Source organism: Balaenoptera ricei, chromosome 11 (genome assembly GCF_028023285.1).
Source record: "Balaenoptera ricei isolate mBalRic1 chromosome 11, mBalRic1.hap2, whole genome shotgun sequence".
NCBI classification, from domain to species: domain Eukaryota; kingdom Metazoa; phylum Chordata; class Mammalia; order Artiodactyla; family Balaenopteridae; genus Balaenoptera; species Balaenoptera ricei.
In genome coordinates, this window is record NC_082649.1 from 25,390,654 (window position 1) to 25,411,497 (window position 20,844).

Consider the following 20,844-nt stretch of genomic DNA (forward strand, 5'->3'; position numbering starts at 1 on the left):
CAAGTGAAAGTGTTTAAAAAGTGTTAAGTGTTAGACTTCATATAACTAGTTAACACACAGAGGACGATTCTGTAGACCATTATCTAGTCTGTTCCCCACCTAACAATCCGGTTTTCCAAACTAAAGTTGCTCACAATATAAAAACTCTTGAAGTTCAAATGGATGCTAACGGGCAGTCTGGTTTTTATTTTGAATATTTTTTATTATGGTAAAATAGATATGACGCAATTTGCCATCTTCAACCACTTTCGGTGGCACTGCAGTTACGTTTTTTAAAGCCAGGAAAGTGTGTTCACCTCGATCACCTGTAATGAGATGTCCTCCGAACGTGCATCCTCAGCCTGCACTTCTCCATCCTGATGCCCGAGGCAGCCGATCTGCAGTAAGGCGAGCGTGTGGAGCTGGAGGGCGCGTTGGCGGTCGGCGGGCCTCAGGGACCTTGGGCTCCAGCGGGCCCCGGGTGGAGAGCGGAGCGGGCGGCTCGGCGCCCCCGGCGGCCCGGCCGCGGTGCAGGGACGCGCGGGGCCAGCGAGGGGAGCTGCAGGGTAACTTTTCCCAGGGAAAGAGGCCGGTCGTCCCCACCAGAAGCCTCCCTGCCTTTTGTTTGTTTTCCTGCCGGAGGCTGGAGAGCGGCCGGGTGCCCCGCCGCTCACCATGCGCGGCGCGGCCCGCGCCCCTCGCCGGCGCCCCCGGGCGTCCCTACGCGGACCCCTCGGCCCGTCCTAGCGGAGGTCGCCCTGCTCCTGCTCCCGCTCCCGGGCCGGCTCCGCGTCCGCCCTCCGAGAAGCCGCGCTCCCCGCAGGGGCGGGCCCCCGCCTGTGCTCGCGGCGCCGGTAAGTGGGGTGGGGGATTAGGGGCTTCTGCCGGGTGACCTGTCACTCGGGGCGATGGACCGGAGCTGCGAGGGCCCCCAGTGCCGTGGCCCCGCGAAGGATCGGAGGGCGAGGGAGAGGCTCTCGGGCTGTAGTTTCTCTCCGCGGTTCTGTGGGTCTCTCCCTCTTGGCAGAAAAACTCCCGTTTCCTCGGAGTCTGGAAGATTTTGATGGGTGTTTACCTTTTGGCGTTAAAGAAGGGAAAGATCCCGGCGCTATTTGAAGCCCCTTTGGTAGGATATGGAGGACTTGCTTTCGGAATTTTCCTGACTAGGCCTTTGGCTGTCCCGCAAGAGGTCTGAGCAAGAAATCCTCACACATTTATGTGCAACCATTTTTCACTGGGTTTCTTTCTGCTCTGATTTCTTTCTTACTAATCTGAGTAGATGTTATGAGAGGGATGCTGAAGGACTTTACAGAACCACCGTTTCTTTTGTAATGCACCTTTTAAAGTTTGACTTTGACACTAGCATTGAGGGCTTTTACTTTTAAATAAAAAAGTAGTTGAATGCCTTATTCTGCAGAAAAGAGTATTCGTTTCCACTTATAACTAAATAAAGAGCTGCTTTTGCTAAAGCTGAATTATACTGAGAAAATATCACCCTGAATTTTGCATCCAGAGCTAGACTTCTCTAAGGTATTGGCACTTGTTTTCTATTTTTGCCTGGAGCGCTCTTTGTAGCAGCTTGATAGGTACAGTTTTCGTTTCTCACATTTTCCATTGAGTGGGCTTTCAGGATGTGCCCTCAAAGTGAATTGTACTTTTGCTGAATATAAAATTAAAATGAGCTTTAAATTTGTGTAGTTAACATATAAATTATTAAGAAGAATTTGTGCCTCAACCATATGTTAGCTGTGGTAAGAGTTAATGTATTCATAAATATGCACATTTGAAATAGTTTCTGAACAAAGCACTGCAATTTGGTAAAGAATTTGGCCTTCCTGTCTATTTGAGGACCAGTAATTGTGGGTGTAGAAATAAGAGCAGTGGTGGGATTCTTTATTTAAAATGATACCCTGTGCCACTGCTTGTTCCCTAAGGTCCAGCCCTTACAGTGACCCTGCCTGTCCCCTTTACCTTGTCCCCTTCTCCAGAGTCAAAACTGGTGGCAGGGCAAGAGTGGGCAACCACGTTTCTAAGTGAGACCAGTTTAGTTTCAGATGATCGAAGGATGTGTTGGAGGGTTGATGGAGCTTGTTTGAGTGGGCAGAGGTCTGTCCTAGCCAAGGGAACTCAGCATTTAGTCACAAAGAAATGCTTTTCTCTCACTGAAATGTCTTACTTTCAGACTGTGTGGAAACAGGCTACCAGGATAAAGAAACCAGGCTTTGGGGGTTTTATTTGTTGACTGTTTCACATCATCAAAACTCTTTTTCTACTTTCATTGTTTTCTTCTCATTGTTTTTTTGAGGTTCCCAGTAATGGTGGAAATCCTGTCAGTCTTGAACCTTTTGGAATTCTCTTTAACAGCCTTTTCCTTCATTTCCTTCATCCTTTCTATCAATGAGTCATGAAGACCTTTGACATGGGATTTATATAGCGCCCTCCCTCCATATTCTAATCCAGAAGCTCACCCTTCCTCTCCTGCAGACTGGGGCAGCCTCTGAGCTAGCGCCCCAAGCTGGCTCTTAGTAAGTCCTCACTAAATGTTTGCTGAATGAGTGGATGGACGGATGGAATGGGTGAATGAATGAATGAGTCACACACCTTTCTGGTTTCTTCAGCTTCTTGACCATCTAGTCTTTTAAAACTATCAGTTCCTCACGTCTCTCCTTGCCTTGCAACCCTCAGGTCCTCTCCCTTCTCAACTCTCTCAAGTCTAAAATAATTTGCCTGATTTTTAAGGCCTTTCATAATCAGGCCTCACCCCTCCTATCTAAATTCTATTTTCAGTTCAGCATACATCTTTGCACTCTATGGGTGTGGTCTTCTTTCGAGCCTGTTCTACTAAGGGGGCCGGGATGGTTCCTGCTCAGATCGCTGTCCTAGAAACCCTCACCCCTCTCCCCCATCTCCTGTGCAAATCTTACCCTTCCTCAGAGGAGGAAGCTAAGTCCTCACTTCTTCTATAACATATTCTCTAACTATTCATTTCTCTTCTCTCTCTTGCAAGTCTCCAGTTTCTTTTGTAATGCACCTTTTAAAGTTTGACTTTGACACTAGCATTGAGGGCTTGTATTTTTTTTTTTTTTTTGGCTGAGTTGGGTCTTTGTTGCTGCATGCGGCTTTCTCTAGTTGTGGACGAGCCAGGGCTACTCTTCGTTGAGGTGAGCAGGCTTCTCATTGTGGTGGTTTCTCTTGTTGCGGAGCACGGGCTCTAGGCGCACGGGCTTCAGTAGTTGTGGCTCGCGGGCTCTAGAGCGCAGGCTCAGTAGTTGTGGCGCACGGGCTTAGTTGCTCCGCGGCATGTGGGATCTTCCCGGACCAGGGCTCGAACCCGTGACCCCTGCATTGGCAGGCAGATTCTTAACCACTGCGCCACCACGGAAGCTCGAGGGCTTATATTGATCTCTCATTGGTTTAGGTTATTTTCAGCCTCTTTAGGGCAGGAGCCATATTTTCTGCATGGTAATGTGGGGTTGTGGGCTTTGAAGTCAGGCAGAATTGAGGTTGGGGCCTCACTCCTCGGTACTCATGTGGCCTTATGGATTCTCCAAGCATTAGTCCTCGCGTGTAAAATAGGGGAAATGCCTCCCCACCTGGCTGCAGTGTGGAGATGGTCTTGGTGCCTGAACAGCACCTGGAACACACCTGACAAAAATCTGCTCATCCCTCCAGTGACTGGGAGAGCCCTGAACATGTAGCAAATATTTGGTAGCTGTTTGTCAGCTGACTTGGAGTCAAGTCATGGCTGGGTCTGGAGGCCCAGGGGATGGCAGCCATGCGGAATCCTTAGTAAGTGTTACCCTGCCCTTACTTAAAACAGCTTGAGCTTAGCTTATTCCTGGTGACAGCTCTGCTTCTGGGATCTGTTGCTGTTTTTCCGTCTGAACCTTGCCAGGAACACGACTGCCTTTAAATTTTTTTTTTCACTGCTTCTTTGCGGCAAGCTCCTCCATTTCATCTTGCAGGCTCTTGCTGAGTTGGAGTTGTACGTAGCACTTCTGTTTTTCTGCTTGTGAGGGTATGTATTTATGGTAGGACGTGTTGCCTAGCGATTTCTTGGCAGAATTCTGGGCACAGTGACCTTTCTTTGTATGTTGATCTGTCAGCCTGTGAATAGTGTCTTAACTGTAAATTTTCTCATCAGCTCTCTTGCTTGACCATGACCTTCTGAGAAAGGCCTGTAACTAGAGCATCAGAAACCTCCTATCTGTGGACCTCAGTGTTTGTGGTTGCTGTAGGTGACCCGGAGAACATGCAGAGGTGTGCGCCAGATGACTTACACCCATATCTACCGTGTAACCGTGTCCTAGGTTGTGGCTGTGCTTTCCTTGAAAGGGTTTTAACTTCCTTATTAGTACACCTGTGTGTTCAAGAAAATTTCCTGGTAAAAGCAATTTGCTGAAGTAAATCAATTCCTGGGGCAGAGTGCATTAAAATGCTAAGTTATGGAAGGAAGAAATCAGAGGCATCTTTACTTGTAGCCAAAGAAGTAGAAGCAGTGGAGGGTCCCCTCGAGATGGTAACCAAGGTTGATGTGGAATTCACGCTCACTCTCTCTGCTCCTCGTGAGGTGCTGTCTGATGCTCGGAAAATTCTACTGCTCAACAGATCCTAGGGAAATATTCAATCCAAGCGGAGAGCTTCCTTTCTTGATTCCTTCCAAGGAAACGGAAGCGTCCTTGCACTTTAAGTGCCTGGCTCACTGTGCTTTTTTTTTTTTTTTTTTTTAACATCTTTATTGGAGCATAATTGCTTTACAATGGTGTGTTAGTTTCTGCTTTATAACAAAGTGAATCAGTTATACATACACATATGTTCCCATATCTCTTCCCTCTTGCGTCTCCCTCCCTCCCACCCTCCCTATCCCACCCCTCTAGGTGATCACAAAGCACCGAGCTGATCTCCCTGTGCTATGCGGTTGCTTCCCACTAGCTATCTATTTTACATTTAGTAGTGTATATATGTTCATGCCACTCTCTCACTTTGTCACAGCTTACCCTTCCCCCTCCCCATGTCCTCAAGTCCATTCTCTAGTAGGTCTGTGTCTTTATTCCCGTCTTGCCCCTAGGTTCTTCATGACTTTTTTTTTTTTTTTTCCTTAGATTCCATATATATGTGTTAGCATACGGTATTTGTTTTTCTCTTTCTGACTTACTTCAACCTAAGTGTCCATCAACAGATGAATGGATAAAGAAGATGTGGCACATATATACAATGGAATATTACTCAGCCATAAAAAGAAACGAAATTGAGTTATTTTGTAGTGAGGTGGATGGACCTAGAGTCTGTCATACAGAGTGAAGTAAGTCACTGTGCTTTGAAAGTCGAAACCTTCGTAGGAAGAAGTGCCTGGGTTTGAACTCACCTGTGCAGCTGGCTTCAAATCCTGGGAGCGCCGACTTTTGAAGCTGTCTCAGAGTTTGAAGAAAACACGTCTCTGGAGAGCTGCCACTTTTTTTTCTATGTAGTTTCAGGATTAGCAATACCTTCATGTACTTTTTGCAGAAGGGGAAGTGGGAGCATTTGTTACATCTTTAATCGACTATGAAAACATTTCTTATATTCACACATTTAAAACTCTGCTGCCCTGAAGGTAACAAGAATTCTGTCCGTTGGGCTGCAGCATCTCAGCTGTAAAGTGAGGGTGGGGGGGGGTGATCATTCAGGTCCCTTATAGGGAAAAAAAATCTGATTCTATAGTCAGGTTTCCTCAATATGATACTATGCCCGTGTTGAACTTAGGTCCTATTAAACTGAGCATTCAATCTATGCTAATTAGCGTTAGGTTATATATTACCTTACTTTCAATTTTTCCTAGATTTTGTTTGTCAGCCTCAGTTTTTTTTTAATTTAAAAAATACTGTTTTTAAAATAAAATAACACAATAGTGTTATTTCCACCATGCTCTTAGTAGCCACTTGATAAGTGTACAGTGATGGCCAAGGGCTTGTGAGAGCCACATATTTGTGAGGAAAGATCAATGTGAGTCATTTTTTATCTTTTTATAGGTGTAGTGTGGTCTATGATAAAGTGCTGATAACATGTGACTGCTCTCGTGGTTAATATAAAAGATAATGGCCCAGAACCAAGAAGATAAAGGAGTAGTGGTGTAATGTCCACCTACATATTTCACAATATCATGAAAGTTACTATCTGCATGAGTTTGTAGTTCCGAGAAGACAATAGTTAATGGTTCTGTCCTCTTGGACACTGCCTGTGCTTTGAAAGTGAATTTACTGATGATTGGTTTAACCAGACGAAACCGAGTGAGAAAAAAGTAAGTTATATATGCCTACCTGTCATCTTAGCTGTTAAAAAGCAAATGTTTTCCTAAATTGTTATAAAAGCTTTTAGAAGGATTCATAATTTTTGTGCCCTAGCCTCCATTAGAGCTGTTCAGTTTTGCAAAGAATCTATGAGGGATGGCAGTAGGAGTGGGGTTGATGGTATAGGAAAATTAACAAAGTGACCCTTTATAAACCCATAAGTTACTCATTCATTAATTTATTCATTCAACACATTTTTATTTTGAGCACCTATTTGGGCCAACCAGATGCCAGGTACTTGTCTGGTTGCTGGGAATACAGTTGTGAACATAACAAAATTTCTGCCCACAGGAAGCTTATATTCTCAGGATACACACAGTCTGTATATGTAACCCTGTGACCCACAGGTAAATGAGGATTATGTGGAAAGGGCTAAAGTGCTCTGCCTCCGTGCAAGGTTTCCTGTGCTTCAGGGGTCCACACATCATGCCCTGCGGGCATGTCCTGCCGGCTGCCTGTTTTTGTAAATAGACTTGTATCGGGATGCAGCCGTGCCCATTTGTTTACGTGTCATCTGTGGCTGCTTTTGTGCTACAGCAGAGGATTTGAATAGTTGTGCCAGAAACATGTCACCCTCACAGCCTAACGTATTTACCGGCCCTTCACAGAAAACATTTGCTGACACCTGCTCTATTTTATTTTTATGTTAAGCCTTTACTTCCTCAATATGTTTTATTGATTTGTTTGTTGTTACACATGGTGGTGAAGCATCTTACGCTGCGTGAGATCAGCCCTGAGTTAAACGTGCTGTGATATTTGAGTAGCGCTTGAATGTGTGACATGTTCTGATTCACTCCCTCATCTTCACCTCGCCCTCCCTTGCCCACCCTTAGAACAGAGGGTGGCAATCAGGTGAGCAACTGGGGCTGGGACCACGGCCACCGCCTGCGTGAAGCTGGGAGACTGTCACCCCAACTCATCCGCAGTTTCCCACAAGTCAGAGGAAATTTATTCTTCCTCTGGGTCTTCAATATTTCCTTTCCCTTCGGTTCTTCACAGCCCACACACCACATAGAATGATGGGTCCTAGTTTAGAAATAATCTACAAGCAATGGAAGACTTTACTTTAGGTTCGGGGCACAGCGCCCTTTGTGGGAGAAGTGATGGGAAGTGGTAGACCCTTCTCCTGGGATTTAGGACCTGGTGCATGAATTCTCCTTTCAGAAGCTGGGGTTGAAGGATGTGAGGGAGGTCAGGGCATGAAACAGTCTCTGGGGAATAGAAGAGGGCAGCCCAGGTAACGGATCCTCTTCTCCCATCCTTCCAATTAAGGCAGTAGCCAGAAGCATCTTTAATGTGCTCCTTGTCACAGGAAAGGCAGAGCACGTTCCACAATAAAGGAGGCTCTTTGGGCATTGTAGCTGCTGTCCCCAATGCAGAAAAAAGCACTGGTCCAAGAGGCAAAATATTTAAAGGACATTCTTGCTAAAATGTATGTGGGTAGAAGAATTAGGTCCCAGAGAGAAAAATTAGAAATACAAATGTATTATTTTTAGTACCTTTTAAAAATGTAACGATGTAATGTAACAATGTAACAATATTAACTTTAGAAATGTAACACTATTAACTTTACTCTTGTAAAGTTATGAAATGTTCGAACCTAGAATTCATGCCAGTTAAGGTAAAATGGAACTCAGAAGTGCCAGGAGAAGGGCCATTGAGTGATTTTGCACATGATCTAGTTTTCCGATGAGGACAGGTGAAAGCAGTGGCATCTTTTCAGTGGAAAACGATCAAGGCTCAGGGAGAAAAGCTCTTCACACAGGTCTGAATGGTGGAAGTGGCGCTGGTAAACCACGACTCCCAGAGATGCCCACTTTTGCGTACAATTTTCTGTCTCCTATCTTAAAAAATGAGTAATTGTGGCATTTATTCAGTGACTCTTAAGTTTTCAAACTAAAGAGCGGACCACCCTTTGCCTGGTTGGTTTCCCAGGCTGGGAATGAGCAGGGCACCCGGTGTGAGAGCCCAGCCGTGAGCAGATGATCTGCCCTACTGAGGACTGAGCCGAGGGGAGGGAATTGGGACAGACCGCAGGAAGGTTTCCCCAATGTCACCTAGCCAGAAAAACCATAGCATTCATTTCAAAGTTTGTCTGGAACCCTTTGAAAGCGAAATACAGCTGTGCTGCTCTGTGAGTTGGGTACAGCCTAACCCAGAAGCCGAAGGCCTGATCTGACGACACTGTGGGGACCTTTCTGTGATTCTTTGAGACCCAGTAATTCCAGCACCATGGTGGGAGGGCCCAGGCAGCCTGCCTGCTTTAGCCTTTCTGCAGTATTTACTATTCTCCCATCTCAGAACTTCAGAACATTTCTGCTCAGGGCAAACAATCTGAGTACCGTGACTTTGCGCATGAAGAAATAGAAGCATTCTGTTTTGAGATACTTACCAAGGGTGGTACAGAAGATACATAGCAAAGACTAAAATTCATGTTTTGACCATTCAAACCATGAGTACCTGCTAGTGTAGGCGGAGCATGAGGTATGAGAGCAGAAATGAAAGAAGCGTGGTGACTGTCCGGGACAGGCCTGCGTGTCATTGACCACTGGGGAGTGGGGACAGGGCACTGTGGCCTCTTGGGGAGAGAGCCGTTGGCTGTGTCTGTGCAGGTTGGGACAGGAGGCCCTGGAAAGGTGATGTTTGAGCTGGACTCGGAGGGAGGAAAAGGAGTAGATTCTGAGCTTTGGGGTCTGGCTGAGACAGTGAGACACTTATCCTGCTCTGGAAGGGAGATGATGTATAGCACACAGGGTCCCTCTGGGGCACTGTCTGCTCTTTGCTAGCTTTTGTGCATGTGATGGGAAAGGTGGAAACGTTGATCTGTTTTTTTTCTTAGACAAGTGCCAGCTTGATTCCTGACCCAGAGAGCCACAGAACCACAGAACAATGGAGCAGGAAACCACCTTGCTTCATTAAGTCCCGTGCCCTCACCTCACAGAAATTAACCCGAGGGCCAAGAGATGCTCCGAGTCACAGGAGGTCTGTGCCGAGTGGAAACTGGGACTCAGTTCCTCTTTGTCTGCAATCACTTGCCTCCCCTGTAGGCAGTGGCTGCGGGCAAGGTCCCCGCTCGGTCCACTGCAGTTCGATTGTAGAATGAGGCCAACTAGAGCATGGCCACATCACCGGTTTCCATATTTGGACTTTGAGCTACAAAGTACTTCTTTTAATTCCTCTTGTTCTCAGATCCTCAAAAGATTTCATAACCTTTGGATCTTTTGCAATCTCTCCCCTAAGTTTGGTGCAGTCGGCCCAGGTTCCTATCTCACTGCCAACACTTATTAGTTGCATAACCTTGAACAAGTAGCTGGTGTCTCAGATTCCTTATCTGTAAAATAGGGGTAATAATAATAGTACCTACCTGGTGCCGTTGTGAGGACTGAATGGATTAACATATGCAAAGCACTTATAACAGTACGGTATACATAGTAAGTTCTGAAATTATTATTATTATTACCTTTTTGGCTTATTTGATATATTAGTAAGCTACGTGTGGATTGGTTATAGTGAGTGATTATCCAAGTTCATTCTTGGAGTCTGAGTGGTATTTAGAAGTACTGCCCGTTAACATGTTAGCTGATTCCCCAAGTTAATGGATGGGCTGTTACACCCCATTCACTTCCCAGGCAGTAGTGACTGTCTATACCAGGAACTGTGAATTCACATGCTCTCAGGGGCAGAGGAGGAAATGTACAAGAATCAAGGAAGCTGGGTATGTGCTTGTTAAACGGTAGGGAGTTGCTCTTCTCTTTTAAAAAGAGAACCACAATTTTTCTTTCCCTCCAGTTTTTCTTAGAATGAGGTTTTTTTCCAGGCTTTTTCCTTTGTTACTTTTGATATAGGCAGAGGAATAGAGAAATATTTTTCTTCTAGTAAAACAAGTGGCCGTGAAGGTGCAAAAATAAATGGCAACTTAAAAAAAAAAAATTAGCAACTGCCACGACATTCATTTTAGGGACACAGGGAGGTTGGGGACAGTGACGGGATAGAGAGCTCACGCTTGGCCTAAAAGGCCAGTGACCACCCTTGTCTAGCTTTTTATTCCCACAGAGGACAAAGGACCTTGTGTTATTAGCTCTTCAGTTTTTCTAGAGCTACCCCAAATCTCGATATTTATATGAAAGTTCCCATTTTAAAATATAAACTCAAAGCATATCTGTGAATTCCATCCTCAGCCTGCCTGTTTGCAGCCCCTGGTCCACACAGGGTAGAACCTCCGTATGCTAATGTCATCTACTGAGATTTCAGCCAGAATTGTGAAGTCTTGTCTGCTTTGTAGAGTTAAAGAGAAATACTCTCTGTCGTTCAAAAAGGACTGCCTTTGTTCATTGGGTAACTAAGCATTAGATTCTTGATTTCATTCCTAAGACACTCAACTTTGTATGAATAGAAAACCACGGCTGCCATAGCTCAGATGACTGTGGGAGTCTTTGGGAGGGTTCATTGGATGGTGGTATCTATCCCGTGAAGATATTGGGTCCTAGTCCCTGGAACCTGTGAATTTTTCCTTACTTGGCAAAATAGACTTTGTAGGTGTGATTAAATTAAGAAATCTGAGATGGGGAGATAAACCTATCTCTAAATGGAGATAGGTTTAGTGGGCCCTAAATGGAAACACTAGTCCTCGTAAGAGAGAAGCAGAGGGAGATTGGACACAGAGAGGAGTCAGTGTGACCACAGAGGCAGAGACTGGAGTGATGTGGCCACAAGCCAAGGAACACCAGCAGCCACCAGACGCTGGAAGAGACAAGGAGGAAGTGAGCCAGTACCTCTGGAGGAGGTGCCAATACCTTGATCTCGACCCAGTGATACTGGTTCTGGACTCTGGCCTCCAGAAATGTGAGAGAATACATTTCTGCTGTTTTAAGCTACCAAGTTTATGGTAATTCATGAACAGCAGCTGTAGAAAACTAATATTGTTAGTAAGGAAAAATTTTTTAAATTGGTTTTTGCCAGTGATGCATGGATCAGTAAATGACATGTCCTTGACGAGAGAAATTAGCCATTATTTAGGGATCAGTGGCCCTAAGCCTTCCTTGAGATTTTTGGCTAGTGGTCCACATGGTGACTTCTTGCTTGTACAACTGTAGCACTCTGGTCGTCTCTACCCTGCCAGAAACTTACCCCAAGGGCCATTCCCTGGTCACTGTGTGTGTTCCAGAGGAATGCTTTCAGTTGTCCTTGACAGAATATCTGATGGTGGCTTCAGCAACAAAGACTTTTGATTAGGTCATATAACAAGAAATCTAAAGCAGATATTTTCAGGGATTGTGCAGCAGCCCAGTGATGTCATCCAGGATTCAGCTTCTTTCTTTTAATCCATCCTCAGCAGTTGGGATTCTCATCTTTAGAGCTGACGTCTCATAATCACCAGAAGACTGTCTCAGCTCTGAATATTACAGCTTTATACAACCATGTTCAAGGCAGAAACACAGGGCAACCTCTTTGTCAGCTGTCTCTATCAAAGGGTAGATTCCCTCTCAGAAGCCCTTCTCTTCCCTCACCAGCTCACTTTCCTTTCCGTCTCATAAGTCAGAGCCATAGTCCCACTCCTAAACAGTGTTCGGTAGGAAGTACAATGGAATTGTTTGGCTTGGCTTCAACTGATCGTTGTCCATGCCCTGGGGCTGTAGTAGGTGACTGCCATCCCTGACTGTATTGAATCGGGAATAAAATCAGAGCCCTATAAACTAAGCAGCAAGAGGAGCATTGCTATTGGGTAGATCAGCAATGGCATCAGTCATATCGCCCTTCTTTTTCCTAGTGCGTTGTCCATCACCCTGTTGTTTTCGTCCTTTCCTTTCAGAGTAAAACATGAGTCATCATATTCAGGCCACCACAAAAATGATGAACAACTGAACAATACTGATCTCAAAAGTCAGTGACCACTTCCTGCTAGGATGCTCAGAGTTGACCATGGGTTGAATGCTACTTTTTGTCTAATGCTAATTTGAATAATATCACTTGGAAATAATTCACTAGAGAACAGAAAGCTCAGATAGGTGTCATGGTTCTGTTCTCTAGATCTGTATATAGTGTAACTAGCCCTCCTCTCTGATACTCCTTTGTACCCTTGAAACAATCACCACAGCTTCCTAAGTCCCTTTTTCTTCATGTATTCTCTGTTTCTTCAACTACTCTTCTCGTGCTTTCATTTAGGCCCCTTATTATGTTCTTTAATATCTTTCTTGAAGTTTGTCATCCAAAGTTGAACAGTAATTCAGGGGTATGTTGAGATTGTCATGTCCCTTGTTCCAGACCCACAGCTGCCATGTTGCAAAGCTCCAGTGGACACCATTCATGTAGTGTTCTATGAGTACCCCAGAGTTGTGCAAGGTATTAGCATTGTCTGAATGTTGTCCTCCTAATAAGAACTCCAATAATGCACTATCTTTGGGGAAAAAAAATAAAGCAACCTTAGAGCATCTCCAGTGAGAGGTTTTGTACATATCTCAAATTCAACACCTTAGAAAACAGAACCCATTGTGTCTCCTACTCTCTATAACATTCATCCTGTCTGGTGCCTTTGTTCAGGCCTTCCACATATTTCACCTGACTATTGCAGTAACCTCCGTCTAGTCTCTCTGCCTCTAGTCTCTCTATTCTAACATCAGTTTGAATAGTCCAGGGGGATCTCCCTCATGTCATTTCCCTGCTTAAAAGCCCCAGAGAGCTCCCGTGTGGCAGGGTAAAGACCAAACTCCTGCATGACAGATATACGCCCTCACAGCTGGGCCTCACCCTAAGTTTCTAGCCATTCGCTGCATTTCCTTACTGCCCTCCGTGGCTTTTATGTCCTAGCCCTGTACTTCACAGTGGGGTTGCACATTACAGTCCCCTGGAGGGCTTTCTAAATTATCAAAACTCAGTCCCCACCCTCAACCTGACTCTCAGAGGCGGGGCCTGGGCATCAGTATTTGTTAAAAGTTCCCCAGGTGATTCTGTTGTTCACCCAGCATAGGAACCGTAAGCTCTCGTGAACATACCAAGCTCTTATACCCACCAACCTTTTGCAGAGTTTCCTCCATCTGTAATTCCTTTCTCTCCCTTTTCTGTGTAATAAAACTTTGCTCATTCTTCAAACCTCAATATTACCTCTTCTCTGAAGGGGTGTCTGATCTCTCCCTCCTCCCAAGAGTTTGTTGCTCTCTCTACCATGGGCTTATAGCGTTTCCTACATTTTCCATGTACGTGTTGATCAGGAGTTATTTAAAGGAAGGACCCTTCTCTTATCCATAATGTGCCCCAGAAGCCTTGCATAGTGCTTGGCATCTTGGTAAAGTTTGAATAAAATTGTCAACCTGACTTCAGTGCCTGAAGAGACTCTAGTCTGATCCATTTTACAGTCGGTATGTAATTACCTGAAATAAAATTATAAAGCAACTGCCACGTGTTGGTGAGGGTCAAATCTTGCCAGAGAAATTGAATTTTGTTCTATGATAATGTGACAGACAGTAACAAGGAGGAATCATAGGGTGACTGTATACTGAATGAATGACCCATTCTATCACGATTTCAGTAAAGTTCTTAATTTTTTCAAGATAGCTTTTTCTCAGTGATAATCTAGGAAGACATTGTCCCAATTATGCAGTTTTAGTAGATGAGGAACTAACTATCAAAGAAAGGCTTCTATGATTAATAATTGATAGATATGAATTATTATTATTATATATAATGCCATTGCAAAAATTGGGGGAGAGCCCACAGGCTACTGGAATGTAGATCGTTATTAAGTTTTGGTTGCCACAGTTCATCAAAGACATGGAGAAATGCGTGAGGATTCAGAGATGAATGCCAAAGATAATTAAAGGAGTGGAAAACAGGTCCTATGTGGAAAGGTTGTGTAACTACAGCAAGAGGAGGTTGAGAGATACACATTTGATTACTAATTTGATGTACATCACATTTTCGTGAGATAGTTTCTTTATATTCACACACAAAAAAAACAAAGCGTGAGGAAATTAGCTTAAATTAGAATAGGCAGGTTTCAGCTGGACATTAAGAAAACTAACTGGACTTACAAAATGCAAATCTGATCATGTTATTTTCTTGTTAAAAAAAAACCTTAATTAACTTCCCACTGTCTCTAGGTCAAAGCCTACTTTAAAAAAAATAGATAAATAAAGCATGTAATTTATTAGTTAGCTGATTTTTGACAGATCAAAGTTCCAGTGATTTTTTTTTTTTTAAGGAAGATGACATACAACAATGATTTGGGAATTTTAATTTGTTTGAAAATGAAATTATGAATGATGCAGAAATCATATGTCATATCAAAAATAGATGGAGATAAATATGAAAAAGAAAAAGAGGGGAAAACAAACACAGAGCCCAAAATTGCTTATGTTGTGGCCCAAATGCTCTTTCTATGTTATGTTGAGACACACCTTGAATCCAAAACAGTCCACAATGCACAAATCGTGACGTGGAGGAGCCATGATGTATGATGTGTTCTGTCTTACGAGCAAGTTCATATTAGGTTTTATTAAGTAAATCTACATTAAAATGTTTTAGGCTGAAAAAAATGCTTGATATGTATTATCTGTTTAAAGATTTCCTTCCTCTACCATTTTGAGAATTTTTTTAAACTTTTAGTCTAGAATAATTCAAACATACAGAGTTGCAAGAACAGTACAAAGAAGACCCATACACCTTTTCCCCAATTTACCTTGTGTTAACATTTTACCCCCTTGTGTATTTGTTCTCTCTCTCTCCCTCTCTCTACACACACACACACACACACACACACACACACACACAGAATTTTTGTTTTACCACTTGAGAATAAATTGCATATATTATGGTCCTTTGCTTACAAATCCTTCAGGGTGTATTTTCTTAGAATAAGGCTATGCTGTTTCACAACCACAGGACAGGCATCAACTTTAGTAAATTTAATACAGATACAATACTTTAATCTAGCATCCATATCCTAATTGTTTCCATTAATGTCCTTTATAGTGTTTTCTTCTCCTTTAGTATAGGATCTAGTCAAAGCCTTATGTTTTTTGAAATGTCATTTGAGGCTCTCAACAAGCAAACTTCTGGGGTTATCTCTTTCCAGTTCCAAGCTCTCACCTTCCCCTCCACCCCAGATTCAAGCCCCTGTGCCTTCTTTTCTGCTCCTTGGAATGCTAGAATCCCCTACATTACAAAACACCTACTTTTCTTTTTCCTTCAAGACTCAGTCTTTTATGAAGACTCTTCTTACTGCCCACCTGAGCCCAAGTGGAATCAACCAAGTTAGAAGCCAGGGGGCTTTCTCCTTAACCGCTCCCCACATCCTGTACCCTCAGTGTACGTGAAACATCTTAGTGCATATTCATGAGTATGCATCCACCCACTCTCATCCTCTGCCATGAGACTCTAAGATCTTTAAAAAAAAAAAAAAGGACTGTATTTTATTGGTCTTTGTATCCCCAGATATTAACATAGGGTCTGTCACACAGGAAGTGCTTTAGAAATATTTATTAATCAGCAATGGAATCTATCAGTGTAAAGAGCTGCTGAAGGAAGTTGTAGGGTGTCTGATCCTGTAGAGCTTCAAAAGAAGGAAAATGCTCTTCAAACCAGGGGCCTTAAAATGGTTCTGTGGGGAAATGGGAATGAGTGGGGGAGGGGCGGGGAGGCTTGATCTCTAAAAGGTTTTCCAGTTATATGGTAGAATATGGTGAAATCAGGAATAACTTTTACAATTCTTAAGGTTTCTCAAGGTCATGCACAGCCTTCACAAAAACATAGACTAGAATTACTTTTTAATTTTTAATTTTGAACTGATTTTAGACTTTCAGAAATGTTACAAAAATAGTACAGACCGTTCTTAGCGATTCTTCACCCAGCTTACCCTAATATTAACATCTTCTATAACCGTACAACAATGATCAAACTCAGGAAGTTAGCATTGGCACAGTGCTATTAACTAAACTATGACCTTATTCAAATTTTACCAACTTTTCCGCTAATGTCTTTTATCTGTTCTGGGATCTTATTCAGGTTCTCACATTGTGTTTAGTTGTCATGTCTCCTTCTTTGCCTCCAATCTGTGACAGTTCCTCAGTCTGTCCTTGCCTTTTATGATCTTGACACTTTTGAAGAGTATCGGTCAGTTTTTTGTAGCATGTCCCTCATTTTGAGTTTGACGTTTTCTCATGAGTGGATTAAGGTTCTGCATTTTTGACAGAACACCACAGAGGTGATGGTGTGCCCTCCTCAGAGCATAATATCCAGGGTACATGGTGTCGTATGTCTTAGTAATGTTGATGTTGAACTTGATCACTTGGGTAAGGAGGTTTCTGTTAGATTTCTGCCTGTAGAGCTACCATCTTTCCCTTTGACATTAATAAATGTCTTAAAGATATTTTGTTTTTTTGTCTGCTCCATTTGGCTTGTGGAATCTTAGTTCCCCAACCAGGGATCGAAGAAACTGGGCCTGGTAAGTGAAAGGGCTGCCAGGGAATTCCCAAAGATACTTGGAAACTATGCGAATAGCCTGTTTCTCCTCAAACGTTCATCGACCAATATTTGCATCCATCGGCAATTCTTGTCTGCAACAAATTGTGACGTTTGCCTAATAACGAATTTCTTATTTCCCTCTTTCCTTCTACATTTATTGACTGGAATTCTTCTGGAAGGAGAAGCTGCATTGACTGGACTTAGATGCAGAATGTCACTTATTCCATCATTCTTTTCCGATCTTTTGATTTTTCAGATTATTAGTTTGACAGATGTATTTTTTTTAATGTCTTTAGTGTTCTTATTTAAGCATTTACATTTTATTAATGCTTGCCTAAAGGCATTACAATCACTTAAGTTATGTACTGCATTTTCTTTATTATAGGCAGACTGAATGACACTCAATTTTATAAATGAAAAATCAATGACTTGTCTTTTTCTTTATAAATTTATTTATTTATTTATTTTTGGCTGCATTGGGTCTTCGTTGCCTCGCACGGGCTTTCTCTAGTTGCAGCCAGCGGGGGCTACTTTTCCTCACGTGTGTGGGCTTCTCATTGTGATGGCTTTTCTTGTTGCGGAGCACGGGCTCTAGGCGCGTGGGCTTCAGTAGTTGTGGCACGTGGGCTTCAGTAGTTGTGGCACGTGGGCTTCAGTAGTTGTGGCATACGGGCTCTAGAGCACAGGCTCAGTAGTTGTGGCGCACGGGCTTAGTTGCTCTGCGGCATGTGGGATCTTCCCGGACCAGGGCTCGAACCCGTGTCCCCTGCATTGGCAGGCGGATTCTTAACCACTGCTCCACCAGGGAAGTCCCATGACTTATCTTTTTAAAGAACACAACTGAAGGACTTTAAAAGAGATACACCCTACATACAGGCCTTAAAAAATTACTAGTTCTTTGTTTAGCTTCTGAATATCTAGTAATAAAAATAATATTAATAAAATATGGTTGTTGCCTAGCCACAAACAGTTCATGGAACACATGTAAGTTCTATATCAGGAGAACCTTAATTTAAGCATTTCTTGGCCTTTGTATGTTTACATTGTTAATTGTAGCTGAATTACACATAACACAGTATATTTAGCATGGATTCTTGTAGCTCAGCAATTTCTATCGACCATAGTTATCATGTCCTGTTTGCCTACAGTGGTTAGCCAGCAGAAAGGCATCAAATTGCAGCTGATTCATTTCTGAGTCAGTGATAAATCACTTTCCAAGAACGCTATGCCTCATTTTATAAAAAATTGGAAAAGAGCATTATTTAGACCAGAGGTTAACAAACTTTTTTTTTTGTAAAGGGTACAATAATAAATCCCTTAGGCTTTGTGGGTCATACAGTCTGTGTCACACCTACTCTGCTGTGTAGCGTGAAAGCAGCTGCAGACAATATGCAAGTGAGTGGGCATGACTGTGTTCCAATAAAACTTTATTTACAAAAAAACAGGTGGCAGGCTGGGGGTTACAGCTGACCCCTGATTTAGACAGACTTAGAATATACATTAACATTTATCCTTGTCTTTCATTTTTCTCTAAAGGCAGAAGACTCATCTTTGAAAATATGTATTTGGGAGATAGTCACGTTCTATTGAGTACCTTGTGCTGGTGCTGCCATAGAAAAATCTGGTTACACTCCGGGGAGGTCTGCTGCGGCTGCAGGACTGATCCGCCTCGGCCCTGAGATGAGTGTCCAGCCTGAGCGGGCACACCATGAATAGATACACAACCATCAAGCAACTCGGGGATGGAACCTATGGTTCCGTCCTGCTGGGAAGAAGCATCGAGTCTGGGGAACTGATTGCTATTAAAAAGTAAGTTTTATCCTTCATGCTCACGAATCCATCCTCAATGACACATTGTCAACATAGTTTTAACTCTATGCTCTCCATTCCTCATCTGTGCAAAGTTTCCACAGGGGAGGCATGGAGAAGAATCTCAGACATTGATTGCTATGGGTTAGATGACTGTGAACTCTGGGATGCTCGTGTTAGAGTCTTAAACACATCCGCATGTTAGATGCACTACTTTGCATACAGCTCTAGTACTTGTTCCAAGGATCTTCTCATATGGGGAGGTAGTAACAAGCAGATTAAGAAATATTTTATAGGAAAGGAAACTGAAACTGAGAAATGAAATGACTTATTTTGGATCCTTTACACGTGGGGTAGTCTGGTGACTACGGTTTTGCTCCCCCCACCCCACTCGCCCTTTGCAATCTGAGTCCAGACCCATTGTATTAGTTATGTGTTGCTGCATAACAGTTTACCCCCCAAAATTGTGGTTTAAGACAACTATCTCACAGTTTCTGTGGGTCAGGAGTCTGGGCCTGGCTTAGCTGAGTTCTCTGCTTTGGGGTCTCTCATGAGGCTGCAGTCAAGCTGCTAGCTGGTGCTGGGGTCTCATCTGAAGGCTGGACTGGGGAAGGATCCACTTCCAAGCTCACTCACATGACTGTGGGCAGCATTCAGTACCTCGGGGGTTGTTGGACTGAGGGCCTTAGTCCTCTGCTGGCTCTTGGCTGGAGGCTGCCCTCAGTCCCTTGCCGTGTGGGCCTCTCCAAAGAGCAGCTCACAACATGGCAACTTGCTCCATCAAGACATGGAAATCAAGAAGGCAATGAGAGTCTTCAACCAGGATGGAAGTGACATCTTATTGCATTTGTAAACTAATCACAGAAGGGGTATCCTCTCAAACTGCTGTATTCTATTGGTTAGAAGCAAGTCATTTAAAGAAGGGGGATTATGCCAGTTTGTGAATACCAGGAGGTGGGGGGCTTTGGGGACCATTTTAGAGTCTGCCTGCCACACCCATCTATATCCAGTTGCCTTCTCAACATCTCCATTTGGATGCCCTGAAGACACTTCACACTCATCATACCCAAAACTGAACTTACATCCAGCACATAATGCCTGTCTTGATAAATGACACATTTCCATCCCCGCAAAGCCTGGGAGTCCCCCGACACCCCTCCCTGTGCCCCAGCATTGGTCGTCTGGTCCTATAGACTCTAACTACCAGATATTTATCTGATCCACCTACTTCTCCGATTCCCCACTGCTAACCTCCCATTCAACTCATTATCATTTACCACCTCTGCCTCTAGAATACTTTCCTCTCTAGGGTTCCTGGCTTCCATTCTTACCCCTGTCCATTCCAGCCTGAAGGGATTATATTAAACACGTGAGTCTAATTGTCTAAAATCAATTGTACCAAACCTTCTTTGCTGCCCCATCATGTCCCCTTGTCCTGCCTGACTTCAGCATGCTGGGGTGTTCAGTGATGTGCCCGCCACCAGTATCCCACCTCAGGTTCACGTGGGAGACTCAACCAAGGTGCTCCTGCTTGGTCCACAGAAGGTCCCCAGCAGGACTGAGCCCCCGTCACCCACTGCAGTGTCAGCTCCGTAATGTGTCCTTTCATGGGTTTCCCCCCTCTCTGTTCTCAGGTTCCCTGCTCCTTGCCCTGGGTTCCTGGAATCACCTCCCAAATCAACTCCCTGCACCCAAGTCCTTGCCTCAGGCTCTGCTTTCAGGGATCCCAGACGAAGAGGTTTTAATGTCTTCCTATCAGTTTTAGGGTCAAGCCCCCAATTTTACAACTTGCTGCTTCACTCGGCCCCTGCCTGTTTTCTTTGGCTGCATTTCCTCCCACTACTCCCTTGCCTGCTTTGTCCTGGCCACACTGGCCTTTCGGCTTCTTGAACTCACCAGATACCTTTCTGCCCTCTGTCTTCCCATGCTACTCACTACCCCACGCCTCCGACCAGGCCAAATTCTCCTAGTCCTTCAGGTCTTGGTTGAAATACCACTTCACTGGAAGGCTGTTTCCTGATACCCTAGACAAGATTAGGTCACGTTGGGGTCCACTTTCTTGGTGCCCTGTCCCTTCCCTTCATGGCACTCAGCACAGAAGGCGATTGATGACCTGCCTTCCTGCTCCGAGGTCGGTTCCATGAGCAACGTCTTGCCCATCATTGTATCTCCAGTGCCTGGGCCTCTGCCATGTGTAGCAGGGGCTAAAATATATCTGGGGCATGAATAAAGGAAATGGTCACTCAGCTGGGAGACAGTGTGACATTGGGGACAG

At 43.9% G+C, this 20,844-nt stretch overlaps 2 protein-coding genes across 2 annotated transcripts in view; both read left to right on the plus strand.

Moving 5' to 3' along the window:
• The first annotated feature begins 626 nt into the window (after positions 1-626).
• LOC132374609 (uncharacterized) lies at positions 627-18,439 on the plus strand. Its single transcript, XM_059938486.1, has 2 exons — positions 627-833; positions 18,297-18,439. The coding sequence occupies exon 2, from the start codon at positions 18,320-18,322 to the stop codon at positions 18,437-18,439; it is 120 nt and encodes a 39-aa protein (XP_059794469.1). The 5' UTR covers positions 627-833; positions 18,297-18,319.
• A 29-nt stretch (positions 18,440-18,468) lies between these two features.
• The window catches only part of CILK1 (ciliogenesis associated kinase 1), a 33,873-nt gene continuing 31,497 nt past the window's right edge, over positions 18,469-20,844 (plus strand). The window contains exon 1 of the mRNA XM_059938484.1: positions 18,469-18,569. Coding sequence (XP_059794467.1) covers positions 18,469-18,569 — 101 coding nt within the window. The remainder of the gene's footprint in view (positions 18,570-20,844) is intronic.

What these genes read in the sequence shown, in the direction of transcription:
- LOC132374609 (XM_059938486.1), top strand. Translation starts at nt 18,320, where the DNA reads ATGTATTTGGGAGATAGTCACGTTCTATTGAGTACCTTGTGCTGGTGC.